At 36.0% G+C, this 23351-nt stretch overlaps 3 protein-coding genes and 1 non-coding gene across 7 annotated transcripts; 2 read left to right on the top strand and 2 right to left on the bottom strand.

The window, feature by feature from the left end:
• The first annotated feature begins 7778 nt into the window (after window positions 1-7778).
• On the top strand, window positions 7779-9201 carry LOC114166972. Its single transcript, XM_028051855.1, has one exon. It carries the CDS (start codon window positions 7914-7916, stop codon window positions 8979-8981), a length of 1068 nt encoding a protein of 355 aa, XP_027907656.1. The 5' UTR covers window positions 7779-7913; the 3' UTR covers window positions 8982-9201.
• Window positions 9202-10562: 1361 nt separating this feature from the next.
• On the top strand, window positions 10563-10658 carry LOC114174773. Its single transcript, XR_003602735.1, has one exon. It is a non-coding gene; the product is annotated as a small nucleolar RNA Z101 (small nucleolar RNA).
• Window positions 10659-10920: 262 nt separating this feature from the next.
• On the bottom strand, window positions 10921-12617 carry LOC114169807 (peroxidase 20). Of its 2 annotated transcripts, none has more exons than XM_028055134.1 (4): window positions 12026-12617; window positions 11727-11918; window positions 11479-11644; window positions 10921-11380 (listed from the first exon to the last, which is right to left on the bottom strand). In XM_028055134.1, the coding sequence occupies exons 1-4, from the start codon at window positions 12236-12238 to the stop codon at window positions 10953-10955; spliced, it is 999 nt and encodes a 332-aa protein (XP_027910935.1). In that variant the 5' UTR covers window positions 12239-12617; the 3' UTR covers window positions 10921-10952. The 2 variants fall into 2 exon arrangements, with proteins under 2 accessions (XP_027910935.1, XP_027910927.1); XM_028055126.1 differs by having other exon boundaries at window positions 10921-11395.
• Window positions 12618-13646: 1029 nt separating this feature from the next.
• Window positions 13647-18679, bottom strand: LOC114169790 (type I inositol polyphosphate 5-phosphatase 2-like). 3 transcript variants are annotated; one of them, XM_028055098.1, is made up of 12 exons: window positions 18303-18679; window positions 17526-17851; window positions 17333-17438; window positions 17167-17256; window positions 16661-16748; window positions 16461-16565; window positions 15483-16281; window positions 15099-15283; window positions 14886-14994; window positions 14636-14784; window positions 14261-14515; window positions 13647-14024 (listed from the first exon to the last, which is right to left on the bottom strand). In XM_028055098.1, exons 2-11 carry the CDS (start codon window positions 17553-17555, stop codon window positions 14308-14310), a joined length of 1869 nt encoding a protein of 622 aa, XP_027910899.1. In that variant the 5' UTR covers window positions 17556-17851; window positions 18303-18679; the 3' UTR covers window positions 13647-14024; window positions 14261-14307. The 3 variants fall into 3 exon arrangements, with proteins under 3 accessions (XP_027910899.1, XP_027910907.1, XP_027910915.1); XM_028055106.1 differs by lacking the exon at window positions 18303-18679 and adding an exon at window positions 17958-18087; XM_028055114.1 differs by lacking the exons at window positions 17167-17256; window positions 17333-17438; window positions 17526-17851; window positions 18303-18679 and adding an exon at window positions 16871-17126.
• Between the last annotated feature and the right edge of the window lie 4672 nt (window positions 18680-23351).

Consider the following 23351-nt stretch of genomic DNA (forward strand, 5'->3'; position numbering starts at 1 on the left):
CTGCCATAAAGAGCTTCATATGGCGCCATGCCAATGCTCGCATGGAAACTGTTATTATATGTAAACTCCACCAGGGGCAGAATTTCATCCCACGTGCCAAGGTGATCTAGCACACACGTCCGCAAGAGGTCCTCAAGAGACTGTATTGTCCTCTCGGACTGGCCATCCGTCTGAGGGTGGTAAGCTGAGCTCATGGTTAGTCTGCTACCCATGGCATTCTGCAACGTCTGCCAAAAACGGGAGGTGAAACGAGGATCCCTATCAGAGACTATGCTCAACGGCACTCCATGCAGTCTCACAATCTCATTGATATACATCTGTGCCAACTTCGTCATGGACATTCTTAGGTTCACTGCGAGGAAATGGGCACTCTTGGTCAGGCGGTCTACTATAACCCATATAGCATCATGGTTCGTCACCGTCCGTGGTAAATGGGTAACAAAATCCATAGCAATGTTATCCCACTTCCACTCTGGAATCTCCAACTGTTGCAGCATCCCTCCAGGCCTCTGATGTTCTGTCTTAGCCTTTTGACAGGTCAAACAGGATGATACATACCGAGCAATGTCCGACTTCATGCCCGTCCACCAGAACGATTCCCTCAGATCGTGATACATTTTAGTCATGCCTGGGTGCATGCTAAAACGACTCTTGTGGCCCTCTTTAAGAATCATGCCCTTCACCTCCAAATCCTCAGGTATGCAGACCCTGCCCCTGAATCTCAATACTCCATCACCTCCCATCTCAAAGTCCTTGGCCTTCTCTGTACCAAGACATTCCGCTGTCTCCCGTAATTTGGGGTCAGATAACTGTCTCTCCTTTATCAGGACGAGGAAATCACTAGATACGATTAGGCGGTTGCATCTAATGACGCCCTCTCCCAAAGTCACCTGTAACTGCATGTCTCTGAACTGTTCCACCAATTCCAACTCTCTGGCCATCATATAAGAGGCGTGAACTGTTTTTCTGCTTAGAGCGTCCGCCACCACATTTGCTTTCCCCGGGTGATACAAGAGTTCGAAATCAAAGTCTTTTAAAAACTCCATCCAACGTCTTTGCCTCATATTCAATTCTTTCTGGTCGAACAGGTACTTCAGGCTCTTGTGGTCACTGAAAACTTGGAACTGAGCACCGTACAGATAATGTCTCCAGATTTTCAATGCGAAAACCACCGCCGCTAACTCGAGATCGTGTGTGGGGTAGTTCTTCTCATGACTCTTAAGTTGCCTGGAGGCGTAGGCAACCACTCTCCTTTCTTGCATCAGAACACACCCTAACCCCTGCTGGGAGGCATCACAGTATACCACAAAGGGTCTACTGGTATCAGGAATCACCAATACAGGAGCGCTGGTCAGCTTTTGCTTCAACTCTTGAAAGTTATTTTCGCATCGGTCAGTCCAAGCAAAAGGTTGATCCTTACGGGTCAGCTGAGTTAAAGGCGCCACAATCTTAGAAAACCCTTCAATGAACCTCCGGTAGTATCCTGCCAGTCCCACAAAGCTTCTAATCTCAGTCGCTGATCTAGGACGCTCCCATTTTAAAACAGCCTCAACTTTGGATGGGTCTACTGATACGCCCTGGGCCGAGATCACATGCCCCAAGAATTGGACCGTAGTCATCCAAAACTCGCACTTAGACAGCTTTGCATAAAGCTGCTTCTCCCTCAAGATGCTCAGAACTGTTCTCAGATGCTCCGCATGTTCTTCGTGAGTTCGAGAGTATATCAAGATGTCGTCGATGAAAACCACTACGAACTTGTCTAGGAAAGGCCTGAAGATGCGGTTCATATAGTCCATGAACAAGGCAGGGGCGTTGGTCACACTGAAGGGCATCACTACATACTCGTAGTGCCCATATCTAGACCTGAAAGCAGTCTTCTGCACATCACCAGACTTAACTCTAATCTGATGGTATCCTGATCTCAAGTCGATCTTCGAAAACACCGCAGCGCCGTGCAACTGATCCATTAAGTCATCTATCCTTGGCAGAGGATATTTGTTCTTGATGGTTAGCTTATTGAGTTGCCGGTAATCCACACAAAGCCTGGAGCTGCCATCCTTTTTCTTAACTAGCAACATCGGCGCTCCCCAAGGTGATACACTGGACCTGATGAATTGTTTCTCTAGCAGTTCCTCAATCTGCTTTTTCAACTCTGCCAGTTCAGCAGGAGCCATCCTGTAAGGTGATATTGATACTGACCCTGCCCCAGGTACCAGATCAATAGAGAACTCGATTTCTCTGGATGGGGGCAAGCCGGGTACCTCATCAGGGAAAACATCAGAGAATTCCCTCACCACTGCCGTCTCAAGGTGTCCGCCCTCCTTCTCAACAGATAGTTGAGTTAGAATCAAGAAACACTGAGATCCCTCTTGGATGGCTTGATCCACCTGCTGTGAGGACATCAACACAACCTCATCCTCTGAGCTGGGAAACATCACCCTCTTCTCCTTGCAATCGATAAGAATGTGATTAGCAGATAGCCAATCCATTCCCAAGATCACATCTAAGCCCTCCAAAGGTAAACAAATCAGATTTACCCGGTATTGGCGTCCCTCAACCTCAACCCTGCACCTAGCACACACGATTGAGGTTCTGATCAACCCAGAAGCAGGTGTGGATACCACCAAGTCAAACTGGAGCTCCTTCGCCGGAAGACTCAACTCCAACACTATAGACTCCGACACAAAAGAGTGTGTCGCTCCTGAATCGTATAGTACACATAGGCTCCTACCATCAATCATGCAAGACCCAAAGACGAGGTTACCTGCCCGGTTCGCCTCTGTGCCCGTCATGGCATACACTCGGCCAGCTGCCTGAGGTCTAGTACTTCCTCGTGTCTGTTGTGGCTGTGACTGTGTCGAAAGTCTTGGCATTGTGCTCCTGCCAGTGGGACAATCCCTGATAATGTGACCTTCCTGGCCACATTTATAACACGTCCGCCTACTACCAAGCTGAGGACAAGCGCTCCTCATGTGGGGCCCTCCGCACTGAAAACACCGAGGTCGGGAAGAAAGGTGCTGAGGGGACTGATGCTGAGGAGAATGATGTGGCTGTGGTGAGAATCTCCTGGGCCCCTGAGGCGGAGGTCTAGAGTAGGGTTTTCTCCTATCATCCTGTCGGCTCGTGGACCCAGATGGTCCTCCCACCTTCTGTTGAGACCGCTGCTGAGCCTCGACTTCCGCTTTCAGCTTCTCCATTACTCTTGCTTTTTCTACCAAAGCGGGGAACTCCTTTATAGAGAGTGGAGCCACCATGAGTTTGAGATCACCTCTCAACCCATTCTCAAACTTCCTACACTGCCAGTCTTCTGCCATCCTCAAGGTGTGGAATCTGCCCAAGTGCTTGAACCTTTCTGCGTACTCGGATACGGACATCTCCCCTTGCATCAACTGTAAAAACTCCACTTCCTTGGCATACCTCACACTGTCTGGGAAGTACTCAGCATAGAACTTCTTCTTGAATAGCTCCCAAGTGATGGTCTCCCTACTGTCTTCTAACATCATCTTCATGTTAGACCACCAATGAACAGCCTCCCCGGCTAGCAAGTACTCAGAATAGGCCAGTCTACTCTCTGATGGGCATCTTTTGGCCTCAAAAATCCTCTCCATATCTCGCATCCACTGATTTGCCTCGTCGGGAGTGGTCTTGCCGTCAAAGCGGGAAGGATGATGCTTGAGAAAGTCCTCCAAACTCCACTCTTGCACTCGTGGTGGTGGAGCTTGGGAAGATCCAGCCGCAGATCTATTCTCCCCTAGCTGATGTAAGGCTTCCAAGTGCCTCTGTTGGGTGGTCTCTGCTGCGAGTCTAGCAGACTCCATCTGCTGCAAGGCCAAGTTGTGTTGGTTCACCATGTTAGCATTATGTTGTTACATGGCTGCCAACATCGCCTCAATAGTCCCCACCAAGTGAGAGCTATCCGGGTTAGGAATAGGAGGAGGAGGAGGTCTAGGTGCCATAGTTCTGACGACACAAAGAGAGAGAGAGAGAGAGAGAGAGTCATCAGTTTATCTAACAAGCGCCACAAAAGTACCAAAACACTATAAGAAACACGCAACAGAAACTAGGCAAGCTCACACCTACAGACCCTAAAGGAACTACTGCTCTGATACCAAAAATGTAACATCCCATTTAATAGTTTTTCCATACTATCAAACAAAACATTAGATTTATGATCAAACATAGCAGATAGTAGGAGCAAACACGCAAACGTAGAATAAACATATCCAGTACAGTCCTCCACACGGATACATCTATGAACACATATACATCAGGTAAGAGTGGATGTAAGGGATGCTAGACTACCCCCAAGATCCTCAAAAATATACAGTGAGAGTCTAACTATAGTGGCACTCCTTGCCAAACTCCAACTTCTGCTCAAGAGGAAGCGTCTCCATCTGGTTTCCGCTCTGCTCCCACCAAACATAGGTGATCATTGCAAAGGGGTAATATGCAAAAGCAAACACATAACAGGAAGGGTAAGCTAACTGAAAGAGAACAAATATCAATGCACTTCACAACTTAAATTGTCATTTATAGCATGTAATTCAACCAAAAATCCTAGACTCGATATCCAGATTGTGTAAGTGACGTTAGAGCTCTTGGTGGCTTGCACCTGTAACGGTTCCCAGACTCTGCAGAGTCTGGACACATGGGGTATTCACCCGACCGTTCCTAGGGTAAGTCCCCTCCACGTCTAAGACTTGATCGAGTCCGACGACGAGGACCTCCTGCTACTCCTCACGACATAATCCATTCTACTCTACCTGAGCTTGAATGATTATTGGAGTTTCAGGATACCAACCATTATAGATTCCTTACATCCTTACACACACTTAAAATTCCTACTCGAATTTCCCTTGAAATTCCATCCAAACTTCATCTCTTCATACTTACATTCATCCAATTAAATCATTCTATACATCAATGGTAACATTCCAATCATACGGAGTCTAAATTGCACAACGATGCTTTAAAATATATATTTGTACCAAGGAAACAGATTTTGAAACACTACTACTGCAGTGCCCCTCGCTTAGGCTAGAAAGTCTAGCCTAGGCGAGAGGTTATCTCGCTCAGGCGAGTCAGTCTCGCCTAGGCGAGACACCAACAGTGGCAAAAATAGAAAACTGGGCGAACCCTCGCTCTGGCTAGGCTGGTTCGCTCAGGTGAGATCGTGATCTCGCTCAGGCGACCCCAGCTCGCCTAGGCGAGGCTTCGCACATGAACAGAGGTGCGTTTTCCTGGTATTTTCGCTCAGGCGAGCGGTACTCGCCTAGGCGAAAATATCAGGTCACGAACCTGTTCCTTCATGCAGCAAGCCAGTTTCCCTTTAGCACCAATCAAATACTCATCAATTCACACAATTTCAAACACCAAATCCATAAATCAAACATGCAATTCAAGCTTTTTTTCACGGATTTTCTAGAAACCTTAAAGAAAGGGTTAGCTTCCCTTACCTTCCCACAACAAAGCCCAAGCAAGATCAGCTCTCAACAGAAGAATGGTACCACTTCAACACTTAAGGAGCTGAAAGGGAATTCTAGACATGAGTTTATTCCCAAATTTCGACCCAACCACTTAAAGACCCTAAAATCAGAAAGAAGGAAGGTGAACTGAGGAAATTGAAATTCGACTTACGCGTAAGGATGGATCGAACAGCTTGGGGAGGAGGTTCTGTGGTGATCTCAGGTTGTGTTGCTGTTGCTGAAAGAATGAAAACAAATTTAGGGATTGAATTTAGGAATCTGAACTTCTTTGGTGGTTAGAGAGAAGGAGGAGAATTGTGAAGTAGAGAGGTGTAGGTGAGTGGAGTATAATCTCCTTGTGTGTTGGCAGAGAATGTTCTTAGAAAGGGGGAAAAAATAAAAGAGGGTTCTCACATTTTAGCACAACTGGTGACATCTCTCTTGTTGAGAGGGTGTTAAAGGTCAGGTCTGGGGTTCGACCCTGACTGGCAACAACCTACCTGGTGGTCCTTGTGTGGCCTGAGGGGTGAGGGGTTGAGGTGTATTGGGCTGCTGACTTGACACGGCCCTCTTGATTAAGAGGGGTGTTATAAGACAACTATCCTATATTGAATTATCTTATATTGTGATTATGACAAACTTTTTCTTTCAAGGATTTGTTTTATTTAATGGAAATTATTTTTAAATTTCATAAAAATTTAAAAGAAAAACAATTACAAATTTAAAAACGATTATGTAGGTTAAATCTTTGAGGAAATTTTCGTCATCGTGATATTATTGAAACTATTCAAACTTCTCTTAGAAGGTCTACCTGTAGAAAACAAACACCCACGTACTTACGAGACTTTTACACAAAACATTGCGGTAAAATATCATTTGCAAAAACATTTTACATGATAATTTATCTTCAAATTTTAAATACACTATCCTATGGATTTCTATTTTTACCTAGTCACGCAACTACTTTGAGGCTTCCAAATATCCCAAATGGATACAAGCCATAGATGATGAGCTACAATCCTTAAATACTAATCATTTTTGGATCTTCATATACCTTTTTCTTTTTCTTGACAAAATAATTATAGATTACAAATGAATCTACAAAATAAAACAAAGTGTTTGGATGCAGTTGATTGTTTCAAAGCTCGTATAGACCGAAAGATTTGGATTACCTGAACACGTTTGTCCTAGTAACAAAATTTATCGTCATTCATTTATTATTTGTTGATGCTTCAAACCAATGGATTCTCAAAGAACTTGATGTTAAGAACGCTCTTTCTCATGATGATCTTGATGAAGAAGTTTACATATAACCTTCACTTGATTTATCTATCATTAGTCCAGCAAAATTTACAAGCTACTATGCTCTTTATACACCTTTTGGAGAACATGGTACGAATAACTTTCTTCCTTCCTTCCATATTTCTAACATATCTAATATAATCCTTCCCTTTTTCTTAAACATCAAAAATATCACATTGTTAGTACCTTATTGTTTATGTTGATATCATTATTTAAACAAATACTAACAAGATTGACATTAACAACATCACCATGTTGCTTAACTAACCGGTATATAACAAACCTTGAAAATCTTGACATGCAATATTAGTGTCATATTATATAGTTGATAAAAAAATCAAACCGCAAATACTTAATTGAACAAAAATTTAATAGTAACTCGGCCGAGAACTCTAAATATTTGAAAGACTCAAAATTAATTGAGCCTAACTTTTTTTTAAAATATTTAAGTCATTAAAATAAAATATTTTAAAAAATATTAATTATTAAAAATTTGTTTAAAATTTAACTTTATATAATTTTTGTTTTTTATTTAGATTTATGAAATTAAATTTACTTTTCAAAATACTAATTTTTCAAAATTTATATTTTGATGAAACTTTTTAAATTTACATTTTAGAACATCAAATTTATTTACATTATATTTAATGAATAATTAATTTTAAATGTTTTTAAAAATTATTATTTTGATCAAAATTTTTCTTTTTAAGAATTTATTTTTAAATAATTTTATTTAAAATTTTAAAAAAATATATATAAAAATATCTGAAGGTTTCTGTAATATAAAAAAAATAAAGTTTTAGATATATTTGAACACCATCCGAAAAATATGAGAACGTGTAATGAAGAGTTTATCCAGTAGAATGAATAAAATGTATACAAATTTACTAAAATATATATCACAATTGCATAATTGTAAGCCCGAAATTCGAATTTTTAGTAACATGATGTATCATAGTAGATTATTTTGAAGTGAAACAGAGTAAATTTCAGTTATTGATTCCTCGAAAGAAAAAAACAGTAATTAAATTGTTGATAAAAGAAAGCCAAAGATTAGTGTTTGGCCCAAAGACGAGTTCGTTGGTCGTCGTCATCTTCTGTATCTTTCATAGCACGGTGGTTGCAGCAACACACCCCAGCACTCACATGAAGCTGTCCTTGAAGTTCCAGGGTGATGAAAACCACCACCAACACAGCGCACAAATCATGACGGCCAAGGTACCCATTACTATACTCAACAACCCCTTTCTTTCCGCCGTCACCGCCACCACCGCCACCAACTCCGTTTCCGAGTTTTCCTTCTCACTCTCCTCAAACTTCACATCAGGCCCGTCCCTCAGAGTCTCTTACACGCCCACCGCCTCTCAACCCTTCTCCCTCTCCCTCAAGTCGGGCCTGGGCCTGTTGGGCTCCCCGGCCCACTCCCCTCTCGTCTTCTCCGCTAACTTCTCCCTCTCCCCAACCCCAACCCCTTTTTTCTCTCTCCAATTCAAACCCCAATTCGGCCACTTCTCTCTCCACAAAACCGTTTTCTCCGACACCCCACCACCCCCTTCTCCTCTCCCTCCCACACCTCAAATTGTGTCCGACGAGTCTTCCTCGGGTTGGCAGAATCTGAAATTGGAACCGTGCGATAACAGAGACCAATCACACCCTAACGTCTTGGAAAACTCTAACAACGATGGGAAACACGCTCTCTCTCCTGGAATTAGGGTTATGGCTCGGACGGTGGTGCCTGTTACGAAAGGTTTCTTCTTGAACTTCCGATGGGGGGTGAATTTTCCCCGGAATTTCGGTTCCAAAATGCCGAGCTTAACCGTGAATAAGATAGGGTTAGAGAGGGTTGAGGATGGGAAAGAGAATAATAACAATGATAATAGTCAGAAGAAAAGGGTCGGTTCTGAAGTTGATTTGCAGGTGTTGAAGGAAATGTGTTTTTGGATGGGGAGAGATTTGGAGAACGTGGAGAGGGAAAATAGGGAGATGAAAAATGCTCTGGATGAGATGAAAATGGGAATTTCCACCGCCAGAAAAGAAGTGGTGCTGCAACCAAACAGAGTGAGTAAAACCTCTTCTGAGGAGTCGCAGCGTAGAAGAAGCTACAAGAGTGGAAGACAAGAGGATGAGAAAAAAGTGCAGCCAAATAAATCGCAGAGTGTGGCCACTGACGTGGAATCTGAGTTGCAGAAAGCCATTAAGGCTGCTACCTCTTAGCAAGGTCAAGGTTGTTGGCTGTTACCACTTTTTTTATTATGCTTTCAATGTTTGCCTGTCTTGCAATGTTGTATACGACCTCAAGCTTTTCTTTCTTGTTTGTTCTTAACAATTACTGATTAATGTTCAGTGTAACTATACTTTGTAATCTTTTTTGCAACTGTCTATGACCAAGCTATATTTAGTAATATATAGAGAGAAAGAGACCTTCACTTCATAATTCATGGTGTGGATTCAAGATTACGGCGGCGTCATGAAAAATTGAAAGTAACTGTGTGTTGTTGTAGTCCTTCAACAAGGAAAATCTGAATTGATTTTGACAAAAAAATGCTATGAACTGTTACTAAGTGATTGTTTAGTTTTCTGGGTATAAATCACAGTTCTCCTGCAACTGAAATGTTGTATGGTGGCTTATTTCATTAGGTGATTACTACACACACCATTCCAGTTTCTGATATAAGAACTATTTCCCGTAGTTCATGATGATAGTTATGTTAGCAGTAGTTTGCAATAATGAGTTGTTAATTTGATCAATCAGTGTCTACCTTACATTGGACCCAGCTTTTCCTTCTCAGTTCATGCCAATTTTATTGAACTCCCACGCTTGACAGTGATAACTGAACCAAGCCAATGGTGATGAACACCGGGAAAACTACTGAAAGGATTGGTTGGCAATTATTGATATCGTAATTTAGTGTTTGGTAAAATTATTTATACAAAAATACTTAAGAAGCTGAACTTAAATTTTGTCTTACGTTGACTTAATTCTGGATATCAGTTAATTTAGTCTTTCAAATTATAAAAAAAACATTAATATGTAAGTATTGTCTTTAAAATTCTCTTTCTGAATATTTGATATAATTGTTTGGTCATGTTTCAAATTTAAAATCGTAATTAAAGTGAATCAAACTCGAGGGATATAGTATTATCTTTAATAATTTTAAATACTAAAATGATATTTTCATAATTTTAATAATTAAGTCCATTAATATTTATAACTTCAGAATTACTTCAATCACTGGCTCACCCCCTTCAAACAACGGAATTAAACTCTCTTTAAGAAAAAAGGTAAAATGGCGAATAAAAATAAACAAAACACCCGATATACTAAATGTATAAAAAATTATGTTAAAATATTTTTTGTCAATTCTTTTAAATACTTGTTCATAACGTATTCATAATAATCAAAAGGATTAAAATGCATCGAATGGTAATTTACTTTGCAAAATTTGGTATCAATCAAAGATATTAATATATTAAAAAACATTATCCTTTTATTTTATTGGGTAGATAGAATTGGGCCTGTAATACTCAACGGCCCATTCAAAACCCAACCAAAATTCTAACTTCCTCTTACGAAACCCTAATATGTATCTATAAAATGTCACAACCCTTCTTCCCTGTCGAAGTTATAGCATCGCCATGTATGTATACGGTTCAGTAAAGGTTCAAAATGCAGGTGTCGGAAGCGAGTCTCCGGTGGGCTCTCGGTCATTGCCACGTTCTATTTTCTCTCTTTCTTTATTTTTATATTAATTCATATTTTTAAATAATTTATCAAACGATTTTTCCGCTGTTTGAAATGGGCATGTGATGAATCTCATCTTAAAAAATGGGTAATTTGCGTCTGAATTAAATTCATTGATGTTTTATCACCTTGGAGAACTGATGCCCTATTTTTATTTCTTTGTTCTAACTTTTCTTTATGTTTACCAGCATTAACATAATTTGAGTCTGATGAAACGATATACAACTATTGTAATAATTCATCATTATCATTCTTTTTGTGTATTAAAGTGAAATATTTTCCCACTTGCAACTCTGATCTTAAAAGACATGCGTGATTACCAAAATTTTGTTTCCTTCATTTGTTATTTGATGAAGTTCATTTATAATCTATTCTGAATTGGAACTGCAATGAGATTGAGTTCAATTAGTGTATAACAGATCATAAGCAAGTATACATTACTACTAGGCATTGACAAATCTACAATTCCTCCTAATTTCTCCTTCATCACCTGTAAGAACATTGATATTTCCCATCTTAATCATAGATTTAGCAAATGAAGCAAAGAAAAGTTTTTCATTGGATGCATAAGCCCACACATGCTCTGTAATCTGTCCATCCAAATCCTGGCTGATAAGAACATTATCAGAACCTAACAATCCATTCCCTCCAAGAATGTTTATAAAATACTGGTTGTCAAACCTTTTTGGGGTCTGCAAATCAAGGGGTGCAAATTTGTTGTCCCTTCCCTCAACAGGGCAAATAGACCGCAGGATTCTCCTGAAGGTTGTGTACCGTTTGTACCGATCATTGCCATGGTGATATTCATCTTCTTCTTCATATATCCTCTGCCTGAAGTTTAAACATCTTGCTCTTCCTATAGTATGGCTACCTGGTTTTTGTTCACCTGATTAGTTGCATAATCTCTTAATTTTTCAGTTGATTTCATTGTTTGAATTTAGTTACCGTTTGTCAAAATAATATATATACCTGATAGAGTTACCAAGTCTTCTGTGTCAAGGCCTTGTTGCTTGAAGTTATCTATGAGAACCTCTAGAGAAGAATTTGGAGCAGGAATGAAAAGGTTAGCTCCAGTGAAACTTGACTCCAGAGAATCCTTTCTCCCTAGCAACACCTCCCATCTTGGTCCTCCTCTCTGCAAAAGCCAACAACAGAAACTATGGTGAATCAGAAGAACAATACATGTCTGATAAGTAATGACATTCCTTTTTATGTACCAGTTGAACTGCATCACGTGCAGCCATGGCAAGGATGTCTGCACATGAAACAGTGATGGGACATTCCTCTTCCAGCAAATACTTTATGTTGTCTATCAACTCAAACCCACGTAAAGAGTTCACATTTGGCCCTGCCAGTTTTTCGCTTGTCATGCCCTCCACGCTGTCCAGAAGCACCGATGCATCACAACCCTTGTTTCAATTCAACATCCAACAAATGGACAACAAAAAAAGAATCATTGATCGTGGAGATGAAAAGCTCAAGCAAAAGAAGAGAGAAATGGAAGATGGTTACTTACCATGACAAAGCAATCATGGAAGTGTAAGCGAAGTAGAGAAGCTGCCAAACGAGGATCTTTCAAAAGTGCCACCTCCACGTTATGTCTCACGATGTTTTCGGCTATGGGACACTTCTCCTTGTAGTAGTCATGAGCAAGAAGTTCCACTCCACTTAGAGTTGTAGCATTTAACAAAATACCCATCAACAAGAGTGCGATCTTCATACTCTCCATCGAAGGAAATGATGAAAAATGGGAATGGGAAATGCTGGTGCTGTATGTTGCTGCTGTATGTGCTTAAACTGAAGCTTCTGATAAAAATGTTTTCTTGTACAATTTGTTGGTGTTTTCTTCTACGTTTTCAAACCAACATTAGGGAAGAGAATTTTGCCAGGTGCTTTGGTTCCACCAAGAGTTGATACAACCAACTTGACTTTCTGTTTATTGTTTTTAATTCTGTTCTGTTTTATGAGCATTGTATATATTAACTGGGTAGCAGAAGGTGTTGTCATGGGAGAATTATCCACCCTAAGTTGGTTTGAAAATGTGGAAAAGAACAAGGACGAAATTGTATATTATTTGTTTTGATGGTAATTTTCCATGAAGCTATTCAAATTGTATATTGTATTATTGAGTGTTAGGAGAGTTTATGCTGGTGCATGTAGTTTTCTTAGTTAACTTGTATGCAGAGTCAATATTCATGGTCTGTACAAGAAGTCAGAATCATTTTCTGAGCAAAACAATAGTTACACTTTCTTATCTTCTAAATGTTAGTTCTAGTCCTTTTTTAAGTTTTGATATTTTTAGTGTTTGGTATCTTAATTTTTAAAAGCTTCAAAACTCTGTTCATCTATTTAACATTTGTATTACAAAGGAACAAAGTGTTTAAAAACATAATTGAAAATTTTAAAGCTTAATACAAAGGAAAGGAAAAAACAGTAAAACACAAATATTGTAGAGTCTAGTTAATTGATTTTAAATGACTTTTTAGGTAAAAAATGTTATGCATATTTTATAAGAATGTAATGATTTTTCAACAAATTACCTACTGCTTCCATTTTATAAAATTTAATTTATACATTATCAACTTAAATTATGTTGACATAAATATCTAATAAGAATTTTCTAGTATATTAATATATTTCAACTTTTCAATTCTTTTTCACTCCTTTGTTTATCAATTAAAAAAATTCATTTGATGAATTTATTGACAACTTATAACTATATAAATATGTGATAAAGAATTTCATTTACTTCATGTTTCAACAATCTAATCTTTTCACCTCTTCCTCTAGTAATCTTAAGTACTCTTTAAATGTATTTGGTGACAATTCTTTTACTTAAGAAATAAAAAGTAGAAATAATTGGTAAATATTTTTGTGTTGATTGAATAGTGTAGTAAATGTTTTGAAATGTGAATTGAAATTAAAAGGAACATTTTCCCTATTTTTAATATGTTGCTATGAAACTTATGGAATAGCTTGGAATTAATTTCTCCGAATTTATATGTTGTGTGACATTGATGGATTTTAACCAAATGAACTTTCACTATTTCATACTTGATGCAGTGCGCAGGTAAGAGCATAAGAGGATTTTAAGAGACAACTTTTGTGATTGGGGAACAAAAATGCCAACAAGAACAAAAGCAAAGTGGTAAAATTTAATTAGCAACAATCACACCAAAACCATCCAAGGCTCTTTCCCGTTAATGCTTGAAGTTCAATGCTAGGTTATACAGAACTTGTGCACTGTTAAAAAATCACCATCCCATGTTTATTGTCCAAAAATATAAAATAATGGAACACAACACAACTGATGAGGCTAAAATCAAATAATGACTGTTTACTAGGGATGAAAAAAAGGTTCCAAAATCATCTTTTTGTATCAGTATATACAGTTTACTGTTATAGCTATCTCAATGGCTTCCTATGCAATTTAGATTGGCAAAATGATTGATATCACAGTTAATCTCAATGGATTCTTCTTTCTGAGCTAACTTGAGAAGAGTGCTCCTAACACACTGCAGTAGAATAAATCCATGTTAACACATACATGCAAGCCAAATCATGATACAAACACAAAACTCCAACACCCTGATAGCATTAAGCAAACCCCAAAATTTGTTTTGAATGCACAATCATGTATAAGTATTTTTTTTTTCTTCTGTATAATCTATATCTATCCAAAAGAATATCCCACACAGCATGTCAGAAATTGGATTGTTGCAAGGAAAAAATGTAAAACACTATATTTTACCAGAATTTAATACGACTGTAGTTGAATTCAATGAATTTCTAATATGATTATATTTCTCCATCTTCATCAAGGAAGATCTCTGGGTGCACTGCTGCACTAGTGAAATTTAGAGCTCTTTTTAGCTTGCGATGATCAAACACTTCAACTTCAACCAAGAAGGCTGAACTAACTGGTCTATGATCTGAGAGGTTAATTTCTGCACGGCCATATTGTAGTTGTTTTATTCCTTTTCCTAGCCATAATATACGATCACACCTGCATAATCTTACCCCAGATTAAAATATTGCCCCCTACTTTGCCTATTGAATGGTTTTTATAACATATGTGATGTAGCAACAAAATATTCTTAGGTTGATAATCCAGTGTTGCACTTACCATGCTGGAGATCTTCTTTTTTCACCTTCTTTTGGGCTCTGACCAACATATCTATCAGAGTTAATTTCATACTTGTAAGTGGGTGGGAAGTTTATCGACCCCTCTTTCCATCCATCAAACACACGCCCAATACGCAATTCTTTGCTTAGCTGCAAAATTAGTTTAACCAATTACTATTTATCTAAGGCATTCAAGCTCAAATAAAAAGCTAAAACTAAGAATAAGCATATTTTGTAGGCACAAGTCTCACCTGGTCATAATTCATCAATTCATTCCACTTCTTTAGAGCCACCAATTTTCTAACCTCAGCATCCAACATATTGATACGATAGTTCAAATCCCCGAACCAGAAAATCTGGCTGTTAGCAACCAACAGCACTCGATGAACATAGTATCTCTAAGGAAAACTTTGCTGAAATTGTAAAGAAGAAAAAAGGTTTCATCATCACACAGTGAAGCTTACTCGTGAGATGGGATTGTTTGTGGTTGATCTGCATCAAAGGCAGGTGAGAAGCAAGTGCGTCTCAGAATTTCATGAACATCAGAGTTTCTCCTATGTTCAGCTCCTTCCTTCTGACCAGAAGTCAAATGGGAACAAACAAAGCACAGACGTGACTGGAAGAGAGACATACTAATCGAAACTGATCCCTGCATCAGTGACAATGTGTCATCACATCACATCACTCATGTCCAAATGTGTAGGTAGGTACAATACAATCACTGATGGTTAGTGATCACAAAAATAAAACTTTGCTAGGTAACACTTGAAATGCTACCCCTCATTGCTAAGAATGCTTTGAAATATGTCTGCATAATGATGTCACATTCAGTGTGAAACATGTCTTACCTTGTTTCCCATGTAGCCCATAAGACCAACTCCAACTGGGGAAACTTTCAAATTATTAATGTGCCTTCTCAACCTTCTCTGAACCCAAACAGATACATATATCCCTACCATTTGCTTGCTCACAATCCTGACATACCTTGGATTTCCACAAGATTTCATGGTACCTAGTTCATTATCATCTTCCGTGTTCACCATTTCAATGAAAGCATCATCACCCTCAGCTGATAACAAATCAGAGACAGAATCAACCACTTCAGGTATCACTTGCTGTTCTTCCCACAGCAGGCCCAAGTTTCCAGAACTGTGGTGTGAACGTTTCAATCCAACAGTATATTTCAAAGTACTTTCAGTCCTGTTAAAGCCAATTCTGGCTGAACTGCTTAGTACTCTCCGCAACTTTGAGTTGGAATCAACAATTTGGGGGATCGCATCTAATGAGCGTTCAGGCCAGTCAATATCAATGCCATATATTCTCCTCAACTGTAAGTTATTCTCTATTTCAATTATGCTCTTCACTTCTTGCTGTTTCACCTCGTCATGTTCTACTGTTCCTACCAATTCCTCAATCATCATATCTATTGGAATTGGATTATCAACGTCTATAGTATCTGCTAGGAGATCAGCTGCAGAAGAAGTTCTTAACACTGGAGAAGGAGGGGCACTGTAGCTTTTGTGTTTACTGTCAGGCTCAGAAGATTTGTTTAAAGATCTTCTAATGATTGCCTCCCATTTTTGAATGGGTGTATTATCTTCTGCTCCTAGCACATTTCCGGCATTCAGTGGAACTACCTCCTGAAAACTGTTAAAGCCCACAAAGACTTTAGTTATCAGAAAACCATGCAGAAGGTACAAGGATGTTTTCTGAAAAGTACAAACAGAAGGTACAAGGATGTTTTCTGCAGATTTGGTAAACAAAACAAGATTTTCAATAGAGATAATAATAAATCACGGGCAACTTCAGAAACTCACAGTACTCACCCAAGAATGTAAATATCAGCTGGGTCTTCAGTACAGAGCCAGTCATCAATTTCAAGATCCTGAGAGGGATGTCTTCCAGCAACATTCCATGTACCAATTGTTACCCTGAACAGTAATCAAAATTAAGATCCCTTTCATTGATGTGCTTCAATTTAATTTAAGTCTAAATGTCATGCTGCATAACCAGGTTAGCTCCACACCTCACTTCCTTTGTGTTTATGTACTGAGCTCGCAGAGTTTCAGATTTTCCTCTTCTGTGTCTTGCCTTCTGGCCCTTACTAGATGCATCTGAATTACAAATATCAAATCACGGCTAATGGTGTCAGGTGATAAGAACAATCATTTGAATTCATAAAACAAGATGGTTCACTTAAAATTCTCTTTGAACACATTGATATGCTTTGGACGACCTTTTGCTTCTGCCAGGGAATTCTTTTCAAATCGTAGTTGCATCCGAAACATCAAAAAGTTGTGTGGCATTGACCGAGTTTGAGTCCAGTTAAAAGCAAAGTTGTGAAAGCCAAGCCAAGTTGTTATTTCATATTCTTAATTTCATAATAAGCTACAGTTAAAAATTTCTATCAAGCGTGGCAAAAGGTCTAAAAAGAGAAAAGAAAATGTTAAAACCAGTTATAATGGAATCATTCTTCGTTTTCCATTTATCTTCAAAAGAGAACCAGATTGCTGAAAAGGAACGGAGAATTGCCTGATCTTTGACTTGAGAATTTGGAAGGAATCTCTTGTGTTCTAAGGGGTGGTTTATCTTCACGCATTCTTGAGCCTCTAAGAGAGCAAGCTGAAAGAAGCAAATGGGAAAAATTGGAAACTATCAAACTAAACAGAAAAAAGAATAAGGTAAAACTCAAACATACCATCATCTTCACTCTCGGTTTCAGTGTCCACTTCATCTTCACTGAAGTCATTCACCTTGGGCTTGATGTTTAACCATTTCTTCATCACAATGGAAGGCCAGAATGCCTGCAATAAAACGAAATGAGGAATTCTGTTAAGAACAAGGTACCAGCCAAAAAGCAAGTTTCATAGCATGGTAATGTTAAGCCTTACCTCAGAGCGTTTTCCTCTCCTTGCCTTCATTGTTTGAGGTCAAAAGATCACAACAGAACCCAGAAAGACACTAGCGTGTTATGCTGGACTTTAGAAGCACAAGCTCTTAAATATGGAATCAGTCACTAACATAAATTTGGCCCCTATTGGCAGTTAATATTTAAATATGAGGCTATGGTAAGAATACGGAAAGAGGAGGAGAAAGATCCTTATTGGAACCAAACAGAAAAGGACAGAAAATGTGTGAACATCTCAGCAACTCATCCACAACCGCAACTTGCAGAAGGAAAATTATACTGCTGGTCCTCACACCACGTCGCAATTTTCTGAAAATAATAATTAAAGTATAAAACACAACACCCTTAGTTGAAATTTCGTCACAAACCAAAAGGCAAGTCCAATAAAACCGTGTCATTTTCATCAAACACTTACGTTGCAATTTATGAAAATGTAAATGACGAGAGCGCATCATCAAACATAGGACACAAATGTTACATCTTAACTGACAGAAAATCATCACGTTCAATTTAACCAACCAACGAAGTAAATGGTCAACAACAAAAACAGCAAAAAAATGGAATAACATAACAAATCATTTACCATACCCCAAATGCAGAAGCTAATAAATACACCCTAGTTTAGCATGAGAGAACGCAATTATGGATAAAAACAAAGCTCAGAATCATAACCAAGATGTGGCAGTGGCCCCACACGATGAGAAGGTGTCAGTTACAAGGAACAACATTATCATTAAACAAAACAAAAATTGACACTTACATTAAATGGATGATGCTTAGCTCAAATGGACAACTAAAGTAAACTAAGATTTCATCATGTCTGTCTGGGACAGCTGTAGACCCATTGGTTGGGTGATCCACCTTATATTTATATTCTCTCTATCTCTCTCATCTGATTTAGAAGCTGACAAACTCTGTAATTAATAAGAAAAGAATGAAGAAGAAGAAGCGAAAGAAATTGTCCCAAAAAGTGAAGGAAATGTGAGGACGAGGAAGAGAGAGACCCAGAAACACCAGCACTATGTGTGAAGATAACGAATTCAGAGTTTCAAGTGTTGATATGAAGAATCAAACGCGTTGTGGGAAACGGACAAGAGAAGAGAGAATAGTAAAACTTCTCATAACTCATGCCTTTGACTATGGTTTACTTAACAGAAAATAATATTAAAAACTTTTTTTCAGTGATGGGAAAAGTACAACCAGGCACAAGTGGAAATGTGTCATAGAACAAGAAAAAAGGAAGAAAATTTTCCTTTTTATTCATTCATGCTCACATGGTAACGTCAACAGTACTTCATCGCAATTCAGATTTGAAAGGCGTTGGGGACACCTTCCAGAAGAGATTGAAATTAAGATTAAAAAGCTTATCATGAAATTTTCGAATTATACTGTATAATTTGCATAAAATTACATTGACGACAATGACTCCACAACAACTGAAAAATGAAAAAAAATAAAAATGCTGTGAGAAAAGATTATTCAGCACAGAAGATTCAAACCTGAGTTTGATCTGTGTCACAAATGTAATAAAATTTCTTGAACATGGCAAACGTAACGATTAAGAGATTTGAAATGTTAATTTATAACAAAAGAATATTGAAAGATGCGTTGCATAACCAGACACTGATACTCTTTTCAGTGTATAACCATCGTAGATTGAACCCAAATTCAATTAAATACAACAACTTCTTAATTAAATCTCATTAGCGTTGACAATTTAATATTAATGACTTTAACGCAAGTAGTTAGTTTACTATGTTATGATTAACATCAATCACCGTCACCTTTACTCCTCTTCTTTTTCTATCACAAATTGCTGTTATAATCTTATCAAATGTCCCTCGAAATGGAACACCGTTCTAATCTTATCAAAGAAGGACGGTGTAAGAAATTTTACGATTCTAATTTATATTAAGGTTTTTTCTTATTACTATAATATATTTTTTAGTTCATTTCTGGTATGATTTGAGTTTAATTTCTATTTTTTTATCTCGTTAAAATAGAAAAGAACGTAAATGTTATCAGGTAAGGAAATGTTTGAGTATTGTGAAATTTTATTCAATATAAATTTTTAATTACGTATCAATAGTAATATTTGTGATATTTTAATTAAAAAAACACGAAATATATGCGACAAACCGAGTTTTGTTAGGAAGTGATAGGTTATATTTTTTCATATATGGTTTATAGTCATGGTCATGGCATATGGTTATTGGGAGATTATGGTTCTATATGGTTATATAACATTAGTCTTACACATATAAGACCTTAGACACCACTTTTACACCAAAACCTTAAGGCAATGTTGTTATGGGTCTTTATTCTTATATAGTGTTTAACTTTGTCTTTTCTATCCAATGTGGGACTTTTTGACTCACACTTGGACTATTCCCAACATCTCCCCTCAAGGGTGAGTCCCTTGTTTTTTTCTTTTTTTCATATGGTATATTTCCCTTCAGGTGTGTATGAGTGACCCCTTTGGTTATGGTTATGCGGTCAGTCACTCCGAACCATCGGCTCTGATACCACTGATAGGTTATATTTTTTCATATATGGTTTATAGTCATGGTCATGGCATATGGTTATTGGGAGATTATGGTTCTATATGGTTATATAACATTAGTCTTACACATATAAGACCTTAGACACCACTTTTACACCAAAACCTTAAGGCAATGTTGTTATGGGTCTTTATTCTTATATAGTGTTTAACTTTGTCTTTTCTATCCAATGTGGGACTTTTTGACTCACACTTGGACTATTCCCAACAGGAAGATAGTGTGAAAGGAAAGGATATGTTGAGTGTTACAGTTAATATAAGAAGGTTGGGTCGCAATTTGCAATGTCTGACAAAATAAAATAAATGTATGAGCATGCACCCTCACGCTCTTGGACTATATGACCTTGTCGGCAAGTTATATTGTGTTTCTCTTTCTTTTACTTTATATATTATTGAAGACTAAATTTAAGGTTTTTTAAATTTGGATTAAATATATTTTTCTCTAATAAAATTTAGAATTAGTTCATTTTTAAAAATTTTAATTAATTTAGTTATTCATTTCTAAAATACGTAAATCTAGTCATTTTAACTAAATTTTGTTGAGTTGATTTAATGTATCAAGCGCATTTCATGATAGTATTTGAATTATTTACACTGTTTGACACATTTTAACTTTAATGTTAATTAAAATATTATCATAAAATAGGTTTAAAATGTTAAATAAACTTAACAAAATTTGATAAAAATAATTAAATTCACGCATTTTTATAAATAAATGACTAAATTGATTTAAAATTTCAAAAAGAGATTAATTTCAAAATTTACTAAAACTTGAGAAATAAAAATATATTTAATCCCTTATCTTTTATTTTAAAAGTAAATATTTTATTTATTCCAAAAATAAAACATGATTTTTTTTAAAGTAAACGATCGGACAAACATATAACGGCTGTAAGCATATATATATATATATATATATATATATATATATATATATATATTACCTTTTATACTATGAATTTTCTTAATTATAATTACTGATTAATAAATTTTTAGAAATATTATAATTAGTTCCGTTCCTAGCATGAATATCTTTTAAATGAATAAAATAATAAATTTTGATCCTTAATTTTTATAGTAAAAATTAGATTTTTATAATTTTAGATTAATTTAGTCAAAATCATATTTAATTTTTAATAAATTAATAAATTGATTGTTTGAAAAAGCAGAACTTTTTATCATTGATACAAATTGACACCTTAAGAGGGATTTGAAGATGTAAAACGTTGGTATTCTTTAATAAATCTTTAGGATTAGGACTTTTGCCAGACAAATCACGTCATTTCTTCCGCTTCCACTTTTTGCCATGGCCAAAAAAAAAAATAATAATAATTGACTTGTGATCAAAATCATTTTGAATTAGTATTACTTTTATATTTAAATATTATATTTGTTAAAATGCTCATTATTTCTATTGAAAAAAATAATAATATCTTATTGAATTTCCACTTTGTTTAAGTTAAATGAAATTTTGAAATCTTTTTCATAATGCTGAAGAAGTATAAATTTGTATTTTATAACGGAAGAAGTTTATAAAAATACTGTAGAATATAACTTTGTATGCATGGGATTAAAATTTTACAGTGCACCACAAATTCTTATCTAAGTTTAAAACAAATTATATTTTATACAACTCTTATGTGATATCTTTTCTTGTGTCCTTTAATTTTGAAAAATAAATTTTTACTTAAAAATGGATATGATACGGTAAACTTGCTCTCACCTTATTTGATTGTCAACTTAATCCAACCATATATTGTGAAAAATATACCATTTTCATCTGCAGAACTTTTTTTCTTACCTTTTAAATATATATTTATTATAATTGAACGTATTATAATTTGGTTATGACAGTAATATTTTTTATATTAATTCTTAAATTTTCATATTTTTCTTTAAGATGACAAATTAAATAACAACTACATTTAAAAAAATTAAATAATAAAAAATCTATACAAATGTAAAAAATCCAAATACAGTACTTAATAAATTAAAAACATAATAAATAAATAAAAAACTGATTGAAAATACTCATTAGTAAATTAACTAATTATTTTTAATAAGAAAGGTAAATTCGAAACATCAACCAACTTATATCAAAGTTAGGATTTTTTTTATAAAATAATTTATGATAAAGCAGCACATGCATGTGTGTTGATATGCCATTGCTGCAGAATCTGAATCTGTCTGTGACACCATCTTCATCACATTCTCAAAAATCTTCTTTATGCTTTTTTTCTTCAAAAATCACACAATCCAACCTTCAGAATCCTACAGATCGATCTTCTGTTCTCTTTGTCTTTCACGATACTTTTCCTTTGTTTAATAAAATGTTTTCTTTGTGTAATTCCGAACATTTTAATAACTCTTTTAAACATTATTTCATGCAAGATTTGAATTTTTAGACTTATTATTTTAAAATAATGCAATACCTTCTTAGCTATTATTTTAAAATTGGTTAAATCATTCCATAGGTCTCCATTTTTTAGCGAAATATCAAGTAGGTCTCCCATTTTTATTTGACTCAATTGAGTCCCTATTTTAGAAAATTCGTTACAATTAGTTCCTTTCCGTTAGTTGACCAATAACGGTGCTAATTATGTGCCACGTGTCAGCACGTGGTTTTTTTGACTTTTTTTTTAATTTTTTTTAATTTTTATTTTTTTTATAATTTTTTTTAAAAAAAATTAAAATTGCCACGTGTCAATCTGACATTGTGCCACGTGGCAGAGACAGTGTGATGTGACAGTGACAGTGCCACGTGTCACTATTAGATGTGAAAAGTCTCAATGTAGTCCTATATTTGTTATTTTGTCTCAATTTGGTCCCAATTTTGTTAAAACTGAATCAATTTCATCTTGTATCAAATTTAAATTTTATATAAATTTTACAATGGTATTTTTATTATAGTTGATATTTTTAACAAAATTAAATTTATTTAAATGTATATTTTGTACAAATGTTAGAATTGTTATAATTTTTTTTTTTAATTTTATATTTGAATTTATAAAATTTTTATTTTTAAAGCAACTCTAACATTTATCTATAAATTATGGATATATAAATATTTAAAATAAAATTTAAATAAATATTAGTGCAAAATATATATTTAAATAAATTTAATTTTGTTAAAAATATCAACTATAATAAAAATACCATTGTAAAATTTATATAAAATTTAGATTTGATACAAGATAAAGTTGATTCCGTTTTAACAAAATTGGGACCAAATTGAAATAAAATAACAAA

Source organism: Vigna unguiculata, chromosome 2, assembly GCF_004118075.2.
Source record: "Vigna unguiculata cultivar IT97K-499-35 chromosome 2, ASM411807v1, whole genome shotgun sequence".
Lineage (NCBI taxonomy): Eukaryota > Viridiplantae > Streptophyta > Magnoliopsida > Fabales > Fabaceae > Vigna > Vigna unguiculata.